The sequence below is a fragment of the Lepidochelys kempii genome, chromosome 9, assembly GCF_965140285.1.
Source record: "Lepidochelys kempii isolate rLepKem1 chromosome 9, rLepKem1.hap1, whole genome shotgun sequence".
NCBI lineage: Eukaryota > Metazoa > Chordata > Testudines > Cheloniidae > Lepidochelys > Lepidochelys kempii.
Genome location: NC_136388.1, coordinates 82,129,088 through 82,147,621, shown reverse-complemented (window position 1 = coordinate 82,147,621; position 18,534 = coordinate 82,129,088). Strand labels below are relative to the sequence as shown.

General features: G+C 44.4%; 1 protein-coding gene across 3 annotated transcripts in view; it reads left to right on the top strand.

The window, feature by feature from the left end:
• The window catches only part of NEXMIF (neurite extension and migration factor), a 231,004-nt gene that overhangs the window by 197,490 nt on the left and 14,980 nt on the right, over positions 1–18,534 (top strand). For all 3 annotated transcript variants that reach the window (XM_073361123.2, XM_073361120.2, XM_073361121.2), the window contains exon 3: positions 16,652–16,776. In XM_073361123.2, coding sequence (XP_073217224.1) covers positions 16,701–16,776 — 76 coding nt within the window. In that variant the 5' untranslated portion in view covers positions 16,652–16,700. The remainder of the gene's footprint in view (positions 1–16,651; positions 16,777–18,534) is intronic.

Sequence of the window (18,534 nt, the reverse complement as noted above, 5' to 3'; positions counted from 1 at the left end):
CTGGCGAAGCAACCAGCACCAGAAGCATTGCCAGCACTGAGTCCAGCGCTTGCAACCCCATGTACAGCTCCAACACTCCAGGGAACCACCGAGCCTGCACTGGCAGCAGCAGCAGATGACCCTACACAAGTGGCTCAGCCAGAGCCTGAAATACCCCATAGTGCACCAGCGGAGCGTGGTTCACCATCAACAGAAACAACCTCAGCACCTGCATCTCTTCCAGAGGGACCAAGCCTAGGTCCACAATCCAATGAGGAACTGATGTCTCTAGCATCAAGGGAACAGTTCCAGACCGAACAGGAAGCAGATGAAAGCCTCCAGAAAGCTTGGACAGCGGCACGGAGCAACCCACTGCCTCTCAACTCTTCTAATTGATCCAGGTTTGTTGTAGAAAAAGGACTTTTAGACAGGGAAACTCTTTCTGGTGGACACCAGGAAGACTGGCATCCTCAGAGACAGTTGGTAGTTCCAACTAAGTACCGGGTAAAGCTATTAAACTTAGCCCACAATCATCCTAGAAGCCATGATGGGGTGAACAGGACCCCATTTGGGAAAGTGATTCCACTGGGAGGGAATGGGCAAGGATGTTTCTACCTATATCTGGTCTTGTGAGGTGTGCCAAAGAGTGGGCAAACCCCAAGACCAGGTCAGAGCCCCTCTGCAGCCACTCCCCATCATTGAGGTTCCATTTCAGCGAGTAGCTGTGGATATTCTGGGTCCTTTTCCGAAAAAGACACCCAGAGGAAAGCAGTACGTACTGACTTTCATGGATTTTGCCACCCGATGGCCAGAAGCAGTAGCTCTAAGTAACACTAGGGCTAAAAGTATGTGTGTCAGGCACTAATGGACATTTTTGCCAGGGTAGGTTGGCCCTCCGACACCCTCACAGATGTAGAAACTAATTTCCTGGCAGGAACTAGGGAAAGCCTTTGGGAAGCTCATAGGGTGAATCACTTGGTTGCCACCCCTTACCATCATCAAACAAATGGCCTGGTGGAGAAGTTTAATGGAACTTTGGGGGCCATGATAGGTAAATTCGTAAATGAGCACTCCAATGATTGAGACCTAGTGTTGCAGCAGTTGCTCTTTGCCTACAGAGCTGTACCACAGTTTAGGGTTTTCACCATTTGAACTTGTATATGGCCGCGAGGTTAAGGGGCTATTACAGTTGGTGAAGCAGCAATGGGAGGGGTTTATACCTTCTCCAGGAACTAACATTCTGGACTTTATAACCAACCTACAAAACACCCTCCAAATCTCTTTAGCCCTTGCTAAAGAAAACGTAAAGGATGCTCAAAAAGAGCAAAAAGCCTGGTATGATAAACATGCCAGAGAGCGGCCCTTCAAAGTAGGGGACCAGGTCATGATCTTAAAGGCGCTCCAGGCCCATAAAATGGAAGCGTAATGGGAAGGGCCATTCACGGTCCAAGAGCGCCTGGGAGCTGTTAATTATCTCATAGCATTGCGCACCTCCAACCGAAAGCCTAAGGTGTACCATATTAATTCTCTAAAGCCCTTTTATTCCAGAGAATTAAAGGTTTGTCAGTTTACAGCTCAGGGAGGAGATGACGCAGAGTGGCCTGAAGGTGTCTACTACAAAGCGAAAAGTGATGGCGGCATGGAAGAGGTGAACCTCTTCATGACCCTTGAGCGTATGCAGCGAAAGCAGATCAAGGAGCTGTGCACTAGCTACGCACCGACGTTCTCAGCCACCCCCGGACTGACTGAACAGGCATACCACTCCATTGACATAGGTAATGCTCACCCAATTAGAGCCCAACTTTACCGGGTGTCTCCACAAGCTAAAACTGCTATAGAACGGGAGATCCAGGGTATGCTACAGATGGGTGTAATCCGCCCCTCTGGCAGTGCATGGGCATCTCCAGTGGTTCTAGTTCCCAAACCAGATGGGGAGATTCGTTTTTGCGTGGACTACCATAAGATAAATGCTGTAACTCGCCCAGACAACTATCCAATGCCACGCGCAGATGAACTGTTGGAGAAACTGGGATGGGCCCAGTTCATCTCTACCTTGGACTTAACCAAGGGATACTGGCAGGTACCGCTAGATGCATCTGCCAAGGAAAGGTCAGCCTTCACCACATATGTTGGGCTGTATGAATTTAATGTGCTCCCTTTCGGGATGCGGAATGCACCGCCACCTTCCAAAGACTTGTAGATGGTCTCCTAGCAGGACTGGGAGAACATGCAGTCGCCTACCTTGACGATGTGGCCATATTTTCGGATTCCTGGGCAGTACACCTGGAACATCTACAAAAAGTCTTCGAGTGCTTAAGGGAGGCAGGACTAACTGTTAAGGCCAAGAAGTGTCAAATAGGCCTCAACAGAGTGACTTACCTTGGACACCAGGTGGATCAAGGAACTGTCAGCCCCCTGCAGGCCAAAGTGGATGCTATCCAAAAGTGGCCTGTCTCAAAGTCAAAGAAACAGGTCCAATCCTTCTTAGGCTTGGCTGGATATTACAGGTGATTTGTACTACAATACAGCCAAATTGCCATCCCACTGACATACCTAACAAAAAGAAACAGCCAAATGCAGTTCAGTGGACTGAAGAGTGCCAGAAGGCCTTTAACCAGCTTAAAGCGACACTCATGTCTGACCATGTGCTAAGGGCCCCAGACTTTGACAAACCGTTCCTAGTAACCACAGATGCGTCCGAGGGTGGTGTGGGAGCAATCTTAATGCAGGAAGGACCGAATCAAGAGTTCCATCCTGTTGTGTTTCTCAGCAAGAAGCTGTCTGAGAGGGAAAGCCACTGGTCAATCAGTGAAAAGGAATGTTATGCCATTGTCTACGCTCTGGAAAAGCTACACCCATACGTTTGGGGACGGCGTTTCCACCTGCAAACCGACAATGCTGCGCTACAGTGGCTTCATACCACCAAGGGAAATAACAAAAAACTTATTCAGTGGAGTTTAGCTCTCCAGGATTTTGATTTCGACATACAACACATCTCAGGAGCTTCTAACAAAGTGGCTGATGCACTCTCCCGTGAAAGTTTCCCAGAATCAACTGGTTAAAATCATCCTTGAGATGTGGAAAATATTGTTAGTCTTTATACAGTTGGTAGTCTATTTAGAGGTGCATGTGTCTTATTAATTCTGTTTTCTCCTAGAGCTCCAGGAAGAAATCACAGCCAGTGTTTTCACCCTATCTGTGATTTGGGGGGCATGTCTTAAAAATCAAGGGAAGGGTAATCACCGTTCTGTATACAGTGCTATAAAATCCCTCCTGGCCAGAGGCAAAACCCTTTCACCTATAAAGGGCTAAGAAGCTAACATAACTTCGCTGGCACTTGACCAAAATGACCAGTGAGGAGACAAGATACTTTCAAAGCTGAAGGGGGGAAACAAAGGGTCTGTCTGTTTGTGTGATGCTTTTGCTGGGAACAGATCAGGAATGCAGTCACAGAAATTCTGTTAGTTAGTAGATAATCTAGCTAGAAATGCGTTAGATTTCCTTTTGTTTAATGGCGGGCAAAATAAGCTGTGCTGAATGGAATGTATTTTCCTGCTTTTGTGTCTTTTTGTAACTTCAGGTTTTGCCTAGAGGGATTCTCTGTGTTTTGAATCTGATTACCCTGTAAGGTATTTACCATCCTGATTTTACAGAGGTGATTCTTTTACCTTTTCTTTCATTAAAATTCTTCTTTTAAGAACCTGATTTATTTTTCATTGTTCTTACGATCCAAGGGTTTGGGTCTGTGTTCACCTGTACAAATTGGTGAGGATTTTTATCAAGCCTTCCCCAGGAAAGGTGGTGTAGGGCTTGGGGGAATATTTTGGGGGAAGACGTCTCCAAGTGGGCTCTTTCCCTGTTCTTTGTTTAACACGCTTGGTGGTGGCAGCACAGGGTTCAAGGACAAGGCAAAGTTTGTACCTTGGGGAAGTTTTTAACCTAAGCTGATAAGAATAAACTTAGGGGGTCTTTCATGCAGGTCCCCACATCTGTACCCTAGAGTTCAGAGTGGGGAAGGAACCTTGACAGGGTTAGTTTTACATTTATACCAAATTAAGCTATACCAGCACACATGTGTAGTGTTTGACCTAAGATTTGATTCATTGTAGCCAGTATTTCTTTGATGCCAGTAAACAGGTACAGAAGAGTAGCCTTGTCCCAAACCATGTCATAGAAGTATTGTGATTCTTGGCAACTCTGTGCCTCGGTATCCTCCCCAGCAAAATGGAGATAACATCCCTCTAAAAGGCAATTTATGGAGATTAATTAGTTAGAGCCCAGTTTGTTCCTGAGTTCTGCATGAGGAAGGGACATTTTGATCTCCTTTGGCCCATGAGAAAGGGCAGAAGCCAGCTATCTCATGGCACATTCCACTTCTTTCAGGGGCCCTGCAGAGTACTCTCTGGGGGGTTTGGAATGCACATAGGAGGGCAGGGCAGATCCACACCTTTCCCTACAAACCATTGGGAATCTGCAAAAGGTAACACACTCTGAGGCTGTACCGCTATTTATCTGGAGTCCCTCTATGCTGGGGAAGCCTCCTTAAAGGGGAGTGTGTAGAGGAGGCCACTTCTCTGCGGTTTCCTGGCAGCATTGGAGCACACTGCCAAGGTGCAGGAGAGGAGATGCAGACGTACAGGGCCTCCATGCAGATTGCAATATTCCTCTGGCAGATCCCCAGCTTCTTTGGTAAGTTGGCAACCCTGTATACCCCAACAGAAGAATTTGAGGAAACTCAGTGTGAGGGGAACCTCAAATACTTTTCCTTCCCCAGACTCGCCAGCTATGGGTTTACCCTGTGGGGTATACAGTCTTTTACAGCCAGGCAAAAGATCTTTTCTGTGTGCATTTTACATCTTCATTTGAAATATATGGTGGCCACAGATCTGCACTCCTGACTCTCTGATTTCTGCCTGTGATCAGGTAGGTTGAAGCAAAAGTACCAAGTGCCTGCTATTTCAATGTGGGTGCAAAATTGTGTGTGCCACAAAAACTCACTTTTCTGAAAATATTCCCCCACTGCTTTGAAAATGTAAAATGTAAAACATTCTTTATGTGCCCTAAGCATTATAATGCTCTAGTTATCCGCTCTAGGATCTCACAACACATAATGGCAGAAAATATCGAGGCACAAGTGGGCAAGATGAAGATTCCAGGGCAAGAAACCTTAACTCAGCATTTCCTTGGTTTTCTCAGTTTCTGTGTCAGTGCTAATGTTATTTTAATATAGTTACATGGCTTGATTTACCATGATTAGCATAGCAATTTGCAACACATTCTTCAAAATTGCCAATCAATTTGAGCTCAAAATAGATGAAAGCCCCACATAGTCATCTGCTACCATCCAAAAAAACAGTTCTGAAAATCTGAATGAGGACTTGAGTTGTTTGTACAGTATTTTGTATAGCGTGCAATGGCTACCGTAATATCCTCAAGGCCTCTGCCTCACAGGCCTTTTCATTGAGGCTAGGTGAATAAAAAGGTAAGCCTAAAAGGCAGTATGAAAAGATCGAGGTCTTGTATGGATTTTGTTAAACCCCTTGAAGTACCTTGATTCTGGGTGAGTGACTGGGTGAATGCTGCCTCTGAAAAAGCTTGCAAAAACTCACCTGGTGGGAGAGCTTAATTGAAAATACAGCTTTCTGAGCTTTCTATCCCTGCCCCTTCACAGACTTTTTGCCGGCAGGATCCTCTTTCGGCTGCCATGGTACTAGAGGTAGTTTCTTTCGCACCTCTCTTTTCCCAGCAGCAGCAGTAGATATTAAAGGGGAGCTTCTTGGGCCATGACTACCCTAACAGGGACTATAACAGCATAGATATGGTGCTGTAGCTATGCCGACATAACTCTGTAGGGTAGACTTAACCTACATCAACTTTTTTTCCCTGTCACTGTAGGAATACCACTTCCCCAAGTGATGGTAGATAGGTTGATGGAAGCATTCTTCCAACAACCTAGCTGTGTCTGCCCCATGGGTTGGGTAGCATAGCTACAGCACTCAGGGATGTGGATTTTTCACACCTGTCAGCACCATACCTATGCTGACCTAAATTTTAAATGTAGACTTTATAGGGCTTCTTATGACTCTTCTCTAAACCCTCCTACAATTTATCAACATCCTCTTGAATTTGTGGACACCAGAACTGGACACAGTCTTCCAGCAGCAGGGCCAAGTGCAGAGTTAAAATAACCTGTCTACTCTTACTTGAGATTCCCATTTACATATCCAATGATCACCCTTTTGACTATTGCAATGGAAGCTCATATTCTTTTGTTAGGTCTTAAATATGTGCACGAGCCATATAAAAACATCTAGTTTAGAAGCTGGATTTTTTTGTCCAGATTTGGCCATTTGCATTAGTGGCGATTTCTCTCTCTATGAGCTACTCAGTAATGCACCACAGTACAGCTGCACCACAGCCACTTCTCAGGTGAGATTTCATCATGAGACTAGAGGCTAAAGGCCTGATTTGTCCCTATCCTGCACTTTGTGCTGTCACATTACACACATCCACAGTTACCTTGTTACCTGAGTGAATGGAGAATTCTCATTTGGTGGCACATTTGTAAAGCACAAGATTAAGTGCAGGATGATGGAGGCCCCCAGTGCTTTCCTCCATCCATCAAAGGTTTCCTTGTCTTGAAACTAGTGTCATGCAGCCAGCCTCCCATTAATTTAACAAAGGGTCCCACAAAAATGTTCCTGTGATAAAATTCTGTTTACATAATGGCCTGAGCTACATATGAAACTATTGTGAGGATACATTAATTAAGGTTGGTGCAGTGTGTTGGAAATGAAAACTGTTAGGTAGTGTCATGTGGAGGACTGCTGTTATAAAATGTTTGCTGCTTATTAGTAGCAGTTGTCTGAGGTCCCTGGACACATGGAGTTATCCTGGCTACCCTCCCATTCAGAGCCTTCGTCTAGGAGTCACATTCCTTCTTCCATAATGCCCGTTTATACCGAGCAATGCAAGTTTGGGAAGAGGAGGGTGGGGAAGCAGTGGTTTGACTGTGGCTCCAGCGTGCTCTCTGTTGGAGGATTACTAATGCGCAGTTACCAGGTAGAATCAGCCTTACTGGTCTGCGTGCCATGACTACTCTGTCTTTGAAGGACAGGCATGTTTTCTTCGCAAACGTTCAGTCTGCCTTGTCAGAATCTACAAGTTATTCTAGCAGATTCAGATTTATTGCAGATGATGAGTTAACCATGATCTTATTTTGTTTTTCCAGCATGTAACCTTGAATTCACAATTAGTTTAACATTTACTAGGTTGCTTTCACTTTCTGTTTGATGCTATCTCTACAGAATTCTTTGTGATCTGGGGCTCAGAACTTCCTCCTACAGTAAGAGGGGATTAAAACCATTTTTAAAAGCATCTTTCACTTTGTTTTTCAATTTATTTATGTATTTACAATCCCTATGTTTGCATCAGTGCGGCTGGTTTACTTAGAATACTGTTATAAACCCAATGCAAAGTCTCCTTGAGATTACTTCTTTGCCACCCTTACAGAAAGCTCAGCAGAGACAAATTAGTTAGGTTTCAGCCAACATGCAAAAGCTTGCTTTGAGTAAAGCCAAATACTTAGAAGTGGGAAATGACTTGCAAGTGTAGCAGTGACGATATAAGGCATATACAGTACATGCTTCACCTTTCTGTTCCATCATTTCTTGCTCTGCACCAATACTGTGTCCATGGATCCAGATGTTTATTTTTTATTTTTACTGAGGAATGATTCTTTGGCTGCCTTAAGTGAATAAAGCTGCAATGTATTAACTAATGTCAAGTGTGGAGCATTTATCAATTTATCTTTGCTCTGGTGCTGCCTGTTGTATTTTTTCCTCTGTACTCTAAACATTGTTAGTGCTGCGGGCAAAACCAGAGTCCTTCTAATGAAACAATTACAGCACTGCTACTCAATATGCAAAGACTAACACCTCCAGCAAACGCTGATAAATGCCTTTGTTTATGATCCCCTCCCCTTGTTGCTTTATATAGGGAGAGTGGTGAAATTTACTGACCTCCTCTTAGTTTGAAAAAGTTTAATCAAACAAAAAAAAAATTGATGCTGAATGACAGTCTGTGGGGGAGAAAATGGTTATAGGACCAGCAAAGTGTCAGTGTGAACTAACTGTGTGTGTGAATCCACACAAGGTATTGATGATATAATTACAAGGGAACTATGCTAAGGATGTTTGCCGGATCATTAAGGAACCACCTACTCACCACCAACACAAAAAGGAAGGTGCTGTGCTAGCCTGGCATGCATTTTAGACAACTAATAGCTCTCTCTTAGGCTCAGAGCTTGACAGTGAACTGTGTACCTGTGGCTCACAAAAGATACTGAGTTTAGTGCATCAGACATCTCTTTTGTTACCTAAATCGAAGGAGTCTAGACCCCAGAAAAGGGCACTACCCACGGAAAACATAGCCATGATGGTCACTAGTTATCTTCCTGTGAAGAGATGAATGTTTTTTGACTGGCTGGGCTGCAGATGGTTAGGATGGACATAGAAATGTATATGCTTTCACACACACTGTAGCATACATAGTGATACTGGAAATTAGCCATTCGGTGAGACTGGAAAAGGTGGTCTGGAAATCAGTATGGTCTAGTGGTCTTCTGGGTTCTACTCCCAGATCTGCTGCTCTTCTGCAGTGTGTTCTTGAGCAAGTCATGTCACTGGTTTGTGCCTCAGTTTCCCCCTCTGTAAAATGGGGATGATACTGTTTTCCAGCTCCATGGGGTTGTTTTATGGTTCAGTTCATTAATGCAGGGGACACTTTTTGAGATTCTCAGATCATAGTATTATCGTTTGGGGACTCAGCAGTGGATATGACCAATTTGCAGTGATGTTCCTATGATTATGAATGAAAGAAGGCTGATGAGGAGGCACTCAGATTCACAGAAAGGAATCTCACATTGTCTAAAGCTAGAGCAGGACCAGAGCATTTGGATTCCACATCTGAGACCCAGGGCTGAATATTTGACATGCAGAAAAATGTTTCACCCACAGGGTGACATCTCCACATCATCTTTCAGTGATATCTGAGACTTAACTAAACATTGCTTCCCAGGCAGTTGTGGCAGCTGTCCAGATTCTCTCCTCACTCCCCCTTAAATATGTGCGTTCCACATTGTTACCTGGATACAGATGGAGAGCTGGACTGATCTCTTACAGGCTACAATCTGTCCTAACACAGTATTTTGCCTTAAAAAACAGACTTTAAAATCTGGCTGAACCAAAATTATTTCAAAGATAAAATTAAGTGACGCGTCTTTGTACCTCATTATGACTCTTTCATCTAGTTGGGTGAATTGCTGAGGCGCGTAAATTTGTGAATAGAGCTGTTTGGAAATTTTAAAAAATGAACCAATTCTCAAAAGCAAATGTCCACTGCTTTATTAAACGTGAATGGAATAATGGAAGAGAGAGCCCTGTAAGAACACTTGTTGTTTTACAAATGCAGGGAACCTACTAAACAAATCTGCCTGCACATGTGTTTTAAAGAGAATTAAAATTCCCTACAAAAACTATCTTAAGGTATCATGAAAGTTGTATGGTTAAGCACTCAAAAGTCAGGAAATACTAAAGTTAAAGTACATGCACAACTTTAACTCTGCTCCCTCATGTGTCTGTATTACAAGGGCTTGGCTACCCAAACATACAGTTTGTGGCAAGCTGTGTTGTGAATCTAGCACTCACTAGCTTCTCGTGGACTAACTGTCCATGTGGATCCTCCTGATGCAAATTAACAGTTCATTAGTTTGCTTTGATCTAGTCCAGTTTTAAGCTAGTTCGAGCTAGATCCACACCCCAGCTTGCTGTGAACTATATGTTCACGTAGACAAGCTCTATGTTTTTAATTACACAATCACATACTATTTCCTCAAATAAAGCAACATTTTTCTGCATCATTACATAAAAATGTGTGGCATCTGATCTTTATTGACTTAGTTTTTATAAGACATGATAAGTTCTCTTCTCTCTAAGGTATGAATTTTAATTATTTTATTAGCACCCATGAATTTACCTTACATACCTGATTGCAAAGAAATTTTCAATCAGCTGCATAGCCTTCTTCAGATTTAGTTCAGGGGATAAGACTATGAGGCTACCTTACCTGTAAATTCTATTGGCCCAACTATATCATCTAAATGAAACTATTTCTCTATGTTGAAAGTACGCATAATCTGATGAATATTGTATGCATTTCCTATACAAGATTCTTGTGGATTCTGTTTGTCTGGCATGCACACTGCTGCAAGATGCTCCTTGTGTGCCTAAGATTATAGGGAACAAGTCGGATATTGTATTATTTGAGAAATGCTACATGATCATGTAACAAAAATTATATCAAATCATGAGTCACAAGTATAGCAACTTTACACACAAACAGCTCTTCTGCTTTATAAGGTTATCTTCATGCTCCAGAATCATTACAACTCAAAGTTGTGTATCAGGTAACCAAAGGTGGCTTACAGTGCTCTACAGTGCAGCCTATGGCTGGACAAAGCTTAAATACAGATATACAGGCTTCAGAGATTACTGTTCCTAGTACACTATGTTCATCTTGATCTGAATGGCTGGACTAAATTGGATGTTGCAACCTGTATTTTCTGTAGTCTGGATCATCTTATTAAAGATGAGGGTGGGTGCAATCTGTTCGATTTTATTGGGTCCTGGCAAGTTGCTGGTGAAAATTTGGGTACCTCTGTTCTAAATAAAGCCAACATCATTGGTAAAATAAAACAAGCAGAAGTACTTCCAGTTCCAAGGCATCGATTTTTATTTCTGCCACCTCTATGAGAAGTGGATTCTTTTATACTAGGCATTTTAAGGTACCCTGGAATGGAACAAATGACAGACTGAGATCCCCTGTCTATTGGCAAATGAAAATATTAAATGTAGTCACACACAAGATATCAATTTATTATAAATATCAAGGATGAAGAAGAATACTTGAAATAGCTGAAGGATGATTATGACAACCTTAGAAATTAGAAGGAAAATAAAGTCATTCAGTTTCTGTGTCTGGGACTGGGTATACTGGTTCTTTGAATACAAGGATACTCTGGAGTTTAGGATTGGTAGCTGATTGCCCCAAGATGCTCTCTGAAGAGAATTCAGTATCCCTGTATCTTCCATGGGAACATCTCCAGATCCAGCAAAGGGTTTTGAAGTTGGATTTGCTTGGCAGATGGCCCTTGCTACCCTTTCAGCTAACCTAGCAGGAGGTATAAAATATGCTGACTTTGCTTAGGAAGGGAAATGGGAGGTCAGAAAGTCTACAAGAAGGACTCCAGCCCTCATAGCTGGAAAGGAAATATATCTATATTTTGGACTGCTCTGATTCTTTTTTCACTTGCTACAGTTTGATGCCTGGGGAAGAAGCACCTGCCCTAGAGCCCTAGCTAGAGAGGGCTTTGCAATTCATGTTTTTTTATTCTGTGAAAGGCCTAATGAATACAGCACTCCAAGAAGAGGGAAGACTTTGTATTAATGAGAACACAGAGTGTGCAGTGTCTGTTTTTACTATGCGGAAACCTGGGCTCTCTTGCTGTGTTACTTTTCAGTGCATAAATATCTTAGAGACATTTACTTGGTGTGTTTTTTAAAGTATATGGTTTCATTAAAAGTATCCTAATTCTTATAAGACCTGTCAGAGGCATCAGAAGCTTTGACACCTAATTAATTTCTCTGGAGGTTTTCTCTAAGACCTAATTGCACATACAGGCCTCACTCCAACACTTGCACTTATTTACAACTCTGTTGCAGAAAATCAGATCTCCCATGATGGTGGTTTTTAATCCTCCTCTCCGTAAAAAAGATTTCCCTCAATTCTGTGTCTCTTGCAACCCTTGCCATCCACAACAAAAACAAGCAATGGACACTTCACTAGGTATTTGATTATTGGAATCGCTATGCTGGGTCTCATCTGAGGGCTACTGACCCTCCATATATTCAGCTTTAAACTAACACTCTGTTTCAGCCTTAACTATGGAGCAGCTATCACCACTGGATCATCTACCTACCTACCTAATATTGGCCTCTGTGTGTATATAGGTATGTGTATCTTATCTCTATTCATAAAGCTAACTTGATAGCTATAGATCAGTTTCCATTTTCCAGGCAGTTCATACCCACAGTAGAATATTTATTTTACAGCATGGATTTTTCCATGCTTGGAGGTGTATTTGGCCTCAGAGGATAATGCTGGCACATGGGAAAATTGAGTCAGGAGATCCGCATCGAGCTGTAGACATATATATCAGCAGCCAGATACTGGATGACATGGTTATCACCGCTTATTGGGTTTCTTTATCTTCATCCACTGTACGCACTTGCAAGACATCTCCAAGACCAGCACTGCTGTGCCTGAAAATACTGTGAGCCAGATCACCCCTCCTCCTATTGTAAAACCTGCTGGAGGGGCCTTGGGGGAGGAGAGGGAAATCTCTCCAAAGATCCCATTGCATAATTTGTTCCCAATCAGTCATTTGAGGGAGCAACTTTTGCCCCTCGTGGAACAGCCCACAGGGCCCAGCAATGAACTTGGAGAATCCCCAAAGATCTACAAGAGACCAGGGCCATCTGTGCAGAGGCCCTGTGCCCCTGAACCAGCTGTAGCACCGGGCAGCCTCCTGCCCAATCATCAGCCAAGGACTCCCAGCAGAATTGGGGTTTCCACAGACAAGATCCCACAATCCCAGGTGATCTGATATGTTTCTGGTGGATCACTGTGGGACCAAGAGCTGGCTGGGAAAGAGGTGCTTCCTTTGCCTCACCCTGGCATGCCTGCTCCTGCCACTAGCCTGCCCATTTCCCCCACTGGGAGACTGGAGCAAAGAAGTGGCTGACCCTCCTAGTCTGAGAGGGCAGTGGTCCACTCCATGTGTATATCTGTCAAGGACACTCATGCACTGCACTTGGGAAAACAAGTGTCTCATGAGTCTAGCAGAGGAGAAGCAAAATAAACTGTAGCATCTTCATGAGTAATTAAACAAATTCTGCTCTCACACATGCGTAACTCAGTAGCATTTCAGTTGAAGTCAGTGGAGTTTCACGAGTGTAAAACTAATACTAGTGGGAGCAGAATCAGGCTCTACACGTATAGTAACTGATAACACAGCTAGCACTTTAGGCCTTCAGATTACCTGGCAGGAGACAAATGTAGAAAGTAGTCCAGATATTTTAATCTTGTAATTTGGGGGTGTTTCTTCCTCTGCCCTAGTTTTGATTTCAGCCCCTGCAAAATAAGTAAATGTAGATTTTAGCCATGCTTTCTGTTTATAGGAAAAGGAACAAGTGCTTCCTTGAAGGAAACTGATCAAAGGATTTTTCTACACAATAAGATTCTGTATACATTGCAATATCATTATTGCCTATAGGACAGAGAGAGGCTGTGTGAGATGAATATTATTTAGAGAACGTTCTTTGTGAGACAGTAACACTGAGCCTGTCCAACAGAATTTGACCTCAGGAATATTGCTTTCATGTCTGTCCACATTCTGTCTTTGGAGTCAGCTTCCTCCACTCCAGGAATACCAGGCCGCATAAGACTTGTGGAGCATCCCCTTGGTTTACAAAACAGAAAAAAAGCACATTTTGGATTTTTTGATGATCTGATTTGGAGAACAACTGATGGAAAGTTGAAATAAGAGAATCAGTTTCAGATGTTGCATTGTTATCTTAACCCTCAATTCAATGATCTGCAGCTTTCATACAGCTCATTAGTAGGGCCAAGGGGAAGATGTAGAACAAAACTGCAGGAAACAAATGTGTGGGGAAGTTTTCCCAATTTTGGTGTTGGAATGTTTTAAGAAAACATTCTTAGAGTCGTTCGCGTACTCACCTAAATTAAATCCTAGTGGTGTCTTTTTAAAAAGACGTGGAATCATGGTGTCCAAGCTTGCCAGTGTTCTGTGTCTGTATCAGTGTTTTCTTTCTGGAGAAATGTGGTATGCAATGTGAATGACAAATTTACTCAGACGAGGTGGAGGTTAGCTGTCAGGGAGCTGGCTTCAGCTTCTCCATCCTGTGCTGACTGGCCCCTGTGCAAGTTAGAGAATCACCACTACACACCAGAGATGATGACAGATTCAAATAAATAGGGACATTTATTACAGCGTGCAGCATTCCAAATACAGAATGTGAGATCATCCAGACGCACATACATATTTGTGGTGCTTTGAAATGAGCAAGCAAGCAGTTCAAAAATGTGAGGTGTGGATAGCTGAATGTGCAGTCATCCGACTTTACTCACATGTGGTAGGGTTGCCTGGTGTTCGGTTTTGGACTGGAACGCCCAGTTGAAAAGGGCTCCTGGCGGCTCTGGTCAGCACTGCCGACCAGGCCGTTAAAAGTCCAGTCAGCGGTGCTGCGGGTCTAAGGAAGGCTAGTGCCTATGTGTCCTGGCACCGCACTGCGCCCCGGAAGTGGCCAGTAGGTCTGGCTCCTAGGTGGGGGAGGTCATGGGGCTCTGCACGCTGCCCCCGTCCCAAGCACCAGTTTGGCACTCCCATTGGCCGGGAACCATGGCCGATGGGAGCTGCGGGGGGGAGTGTGCCTGTGGGCGAGAGCCATGCGGAGGCACTTCCGCACCTCCACGTAGGAGCCAGACCTGTTGGCCACTTCCAGGGCGCAGTGCAGAGCCAGGACAGGCAGGGAGCCTGCCTTAGCCCTGCCACCCAAAGTGAGCCTACACCCCAATGCCCTTCCCCATCCTTGAGCCCCTGCCCCAAACCAAGAGCCCCCTCCTGCACCCCAAATGCCTCATCCCCAACCCAGAGCCCTGCCCCAGCCCAGTGAAAGTGAGTGAGGGTAGGGAGAGTGAGCCACCGAGGGAGGGGGAATGTAGTGAGTGGTGGATGGGGCTTCGAGGAAGGGACCGGGCAGGAGGTGTGGCCTCAGAGAAGGGGCAGGGGTGTTCGGTTTTGTGCAGTTAGAAAGTTGGCAACCCTAACATGTGGTTATTGGAAATGAATGATCATTGCACATTTGTCTTCCACCTGGAAAACCATAAGAGAGGGACAGAATGGATTTGTTTAATGTCAATCCATGATGTGTTTAAGCTCCTTACCAAATTGCAGTACTCCTCCCACCAAAGATTCCTCACACAGCAAGCGGCCCATTCCAAAGAAGTCAAGCTGTCTCACTTACTACTTTAGACTGTGTATCTCCTGAACGCATGTTTAACAGGCAGGAGACATTATTAAGCAGCCTGTAACTGGAAAATGTAGAGCATCTGTCGTACTTAAAAGTTAATCTTCCTAAAATTACATGCAAATACTCTAAATCAGTGGTTCCCAAACTGGGGTTCGCGAACTCCTGGGGGTTCACAGAACATTACAGGGGATTCGCCAGAAAAATTTCACTCATGGCGGCCAGAGGACCCTGGGCATTAGAGGCAGCAGGTGGGACCCAGTTGCAGGGCAGACAGCCCAAGCCCCAGGGAGAGCGGGGCCAGGCAGTTGGGGCTGGCAGCCCGAGCCCTGCCCCCATGAGCCAGCCGGCTGCCCGAACCCCAGCACTCCACATGGGGCTGGCAGCCCGAGCCCCAGGGAGAGCGGGGCTGGGCAGTTGGGGCTGGCAGCCCGAACCCTGCCTCCATGAGCCAGCCGGCTGCCTGAACCCCAGCACTCCACATGGGGCTGGCAGCCCAAGCCCCAGGGAGAGCGGGGCCGGGCAGTTGGGGCTGGCAGCCCGAGCCCTGCCCCCATGAGCCAGCCGGCTGCCCGAACCCCAGCACTCCACACGGGGCTGGCAGCCCGAGCCCTAGGGAGAGCGGGGCTGGGCAGTTGGGGCTGGCAGCCTGAGCCCTGCCCCCATGAGCCAGCCGGCTGCCTGAACCCCAGCACTCCACACGGGGCTGGTAGCCCAAGCCCCAGGGAGAGCGGGGCTGGGCAGTTGGGGCTGGCAGCCCAAGCCCCGGCGGTCAGCGGGACCTGCAGCCCGAGCTCAATGGAGCTCAGTTGACTGGGGCAGTCAACGGGGTCCAGCAGCAGGAGCCGTGCGGAGGATATTTAAACTTAAATCCCTGGAAATATTCATTTTTAGGAGGGGATTCACGAGATTTCACAATTTAGTGAAAGGGGTTCGCGGGCTGTTAAAGTTTGGGAACCACTGCTCTAAATGATACATAGTTTATGACTGGGAAATTTTACTGAAAATATGGGGAGTCTCTTTGATTAAAATATGTCAGTAGATCTTTTACTGGGCTCCGTGGCCCACTGAATGAAACATTGTGGCAGACACAGCAATAGACTGAGGCGCTGGGAATGGTGTCAGTGTCCGTAAGCTGGGAGTCTCATTTTAACAAAGTCATCCTCTCTGGGGAACCACTGAAATTTGGATTTGCACTGAAGTAAAATTCTCGGTGGTAGTGAAAAATTCCTCAACAACTGCAAAGAAATTGTGTTACTGATGCTTGTTGTTCTTTTGGGAAGAAAATGGAGTCATCTCTTTTTAACTCCATTGAAATACATTGGACTGGGGGAGGTTTTGGATTAGAAGAGTGAAAATATGATAGCTACTTTGTTATAATAAATAGTGTTTGTCCTCCTAAACAGGGTTAGTAGCTGTGTGTAATGTTTTTTCTTTTATTCACAGTTCTGTGAGCTTATTTCAGGAATTTTAATGACTGTAATTATGTTTTTGGAAATGTACAGGTTGGCTAGATGCAGTGGAGTATGGAATGAACAATAAGAGGTTAAATTGATGGATGACCAACAAGATAAGGATTGTGCCTCAGAAGACCATGAAACTATCCTGATTAATGGGGTGAAAGAAAATGGTAAGGAAACCTAATTACAGTGCACGAAGCAGCAGTGATAACAGCAAGCCAATCTACTTTCCTAGTTCATGTATTTAATTTCTGAGTATTGCCGACATCTTCAAAATGTAGAGCAGTGGGGCAGATGGATATTTTGTGCAAATATGTTGCTGCAGCTATGAATCTTCAGTTTTTAAACCTTAAGCAACAACTGCTGCTTTTTCCCCACACATATGTGCATGCCCACACACACACACACATAGATCTGAATTGTGATTTTTTTTGAGTGTATTGGTTTTTGTTACATACTGTTGTGACCATTTTGGCAGCATGGTCCCTCCAACTTGCTGTCCCAAGATCACATTAGAATTCTAGGCACCTCTTCTGTGCATAAACACATGCTACTGGTAAAGTCATGATCCTGAGAACTGTTGAGTAATTTCAACTCCCACTGAAATCAGTGGGAAATGATTGGCATCTTTCAGGAACATGCCCAAAATTTCCTGTATCTAGCTTTGTCTTTGGTCATTTTCAACTGCTCCATAGTTGCTTTCAAAAGCAATAACTAATTAAAAGTATTCTTCAGTGCTATGCTTGCCTGCAAACCTGATGGAGCTTCTATAAGGTGGGTGCATAACTGGTTGGAAAACCGTTCCCAGAGAGGAGTTATCAGTGGTTCACAATCAGGCTAGAAGGGCACATAATGAGTGGGGTCCTGCAGGGATTGGTTCTGGGTCTGGTTCTGTTCAATATATTCATCAATGATTTAGATAATGGCATAGAGAGTACACTTATAAAGTTTGCAGATGATACCAAGCTGGGAGGGGTTACAAGTGCTTTGCAGGATAGGATTATAATTCAAAATGATCTGGACAAACAGGAGAAATCATCTGAAGTAAATAGGATGAACTTCAATAAGGATAAATGCAAAGTACTCCATTTAGGAAGGAACAATCAGTTGCACACATACAAAATGGGAAATGACTGCCTAGGAAGGAGTACTGCAGAAAGGGATCTGGGGTCATAGTGGACCACAGTTAAATATGAGTCAACAGTGTAACGCTGTTGCAAAAAAAGCGAACATCATTCTGGGATGTATTAGCAGGAGTGTTGTAAGCAAGACACGAGAAATAATTCTTCCGCTCTACTCCACACTGATTAGGCCTCAACTGGAGTATTGTGTCCAATTCTGGGCACCACATTTCAGGAAGGATGTGGACAAATTGGAGAGTCCAGAGAAGAGCAACAAAAATTATTAAAGGTCTAGAAAACATGACCTACGAGGGAAGACTGAAAAAATTGGGTTTGTTTAGTCTGGAATAGAGAAAACTGAGAGGGGACATGATAACAGTTTTCAAGTATTTAAAAGGTGGTTACAAGGAGGAGGAAGAAAAATTGTTTTTCTTAACCTCTGAGGATAGGACAAGAAGCAATGGGCTTAAATTGCAGCAAGGGAGGTTTAGGTTGGACATGAGGAAAAACGTCCTGTCAGGGTGGTGAAGCACTGGAATAAATTGCCTAGGGAGGTTGTGGAATCTCCATCATTGGAGATTTTTAAGAGGAGGTTAGACAAACACCTGTCAGGAATGGTCGAGATAATTAGTCTGCCATGAGTACAGGGTACTGGACTAGGTGACCTCTCAAGGACCCTTCCAGTTCTATGATTCTACGATTCAAATAATTCCTCTGAGCATTTGCTGATGTCATTTAGCTTTCAAGTTCCTAGCACTGCGACAAAAACTGGCATTTTCATTCTTTGTAGCATCTCTAAAATTTATT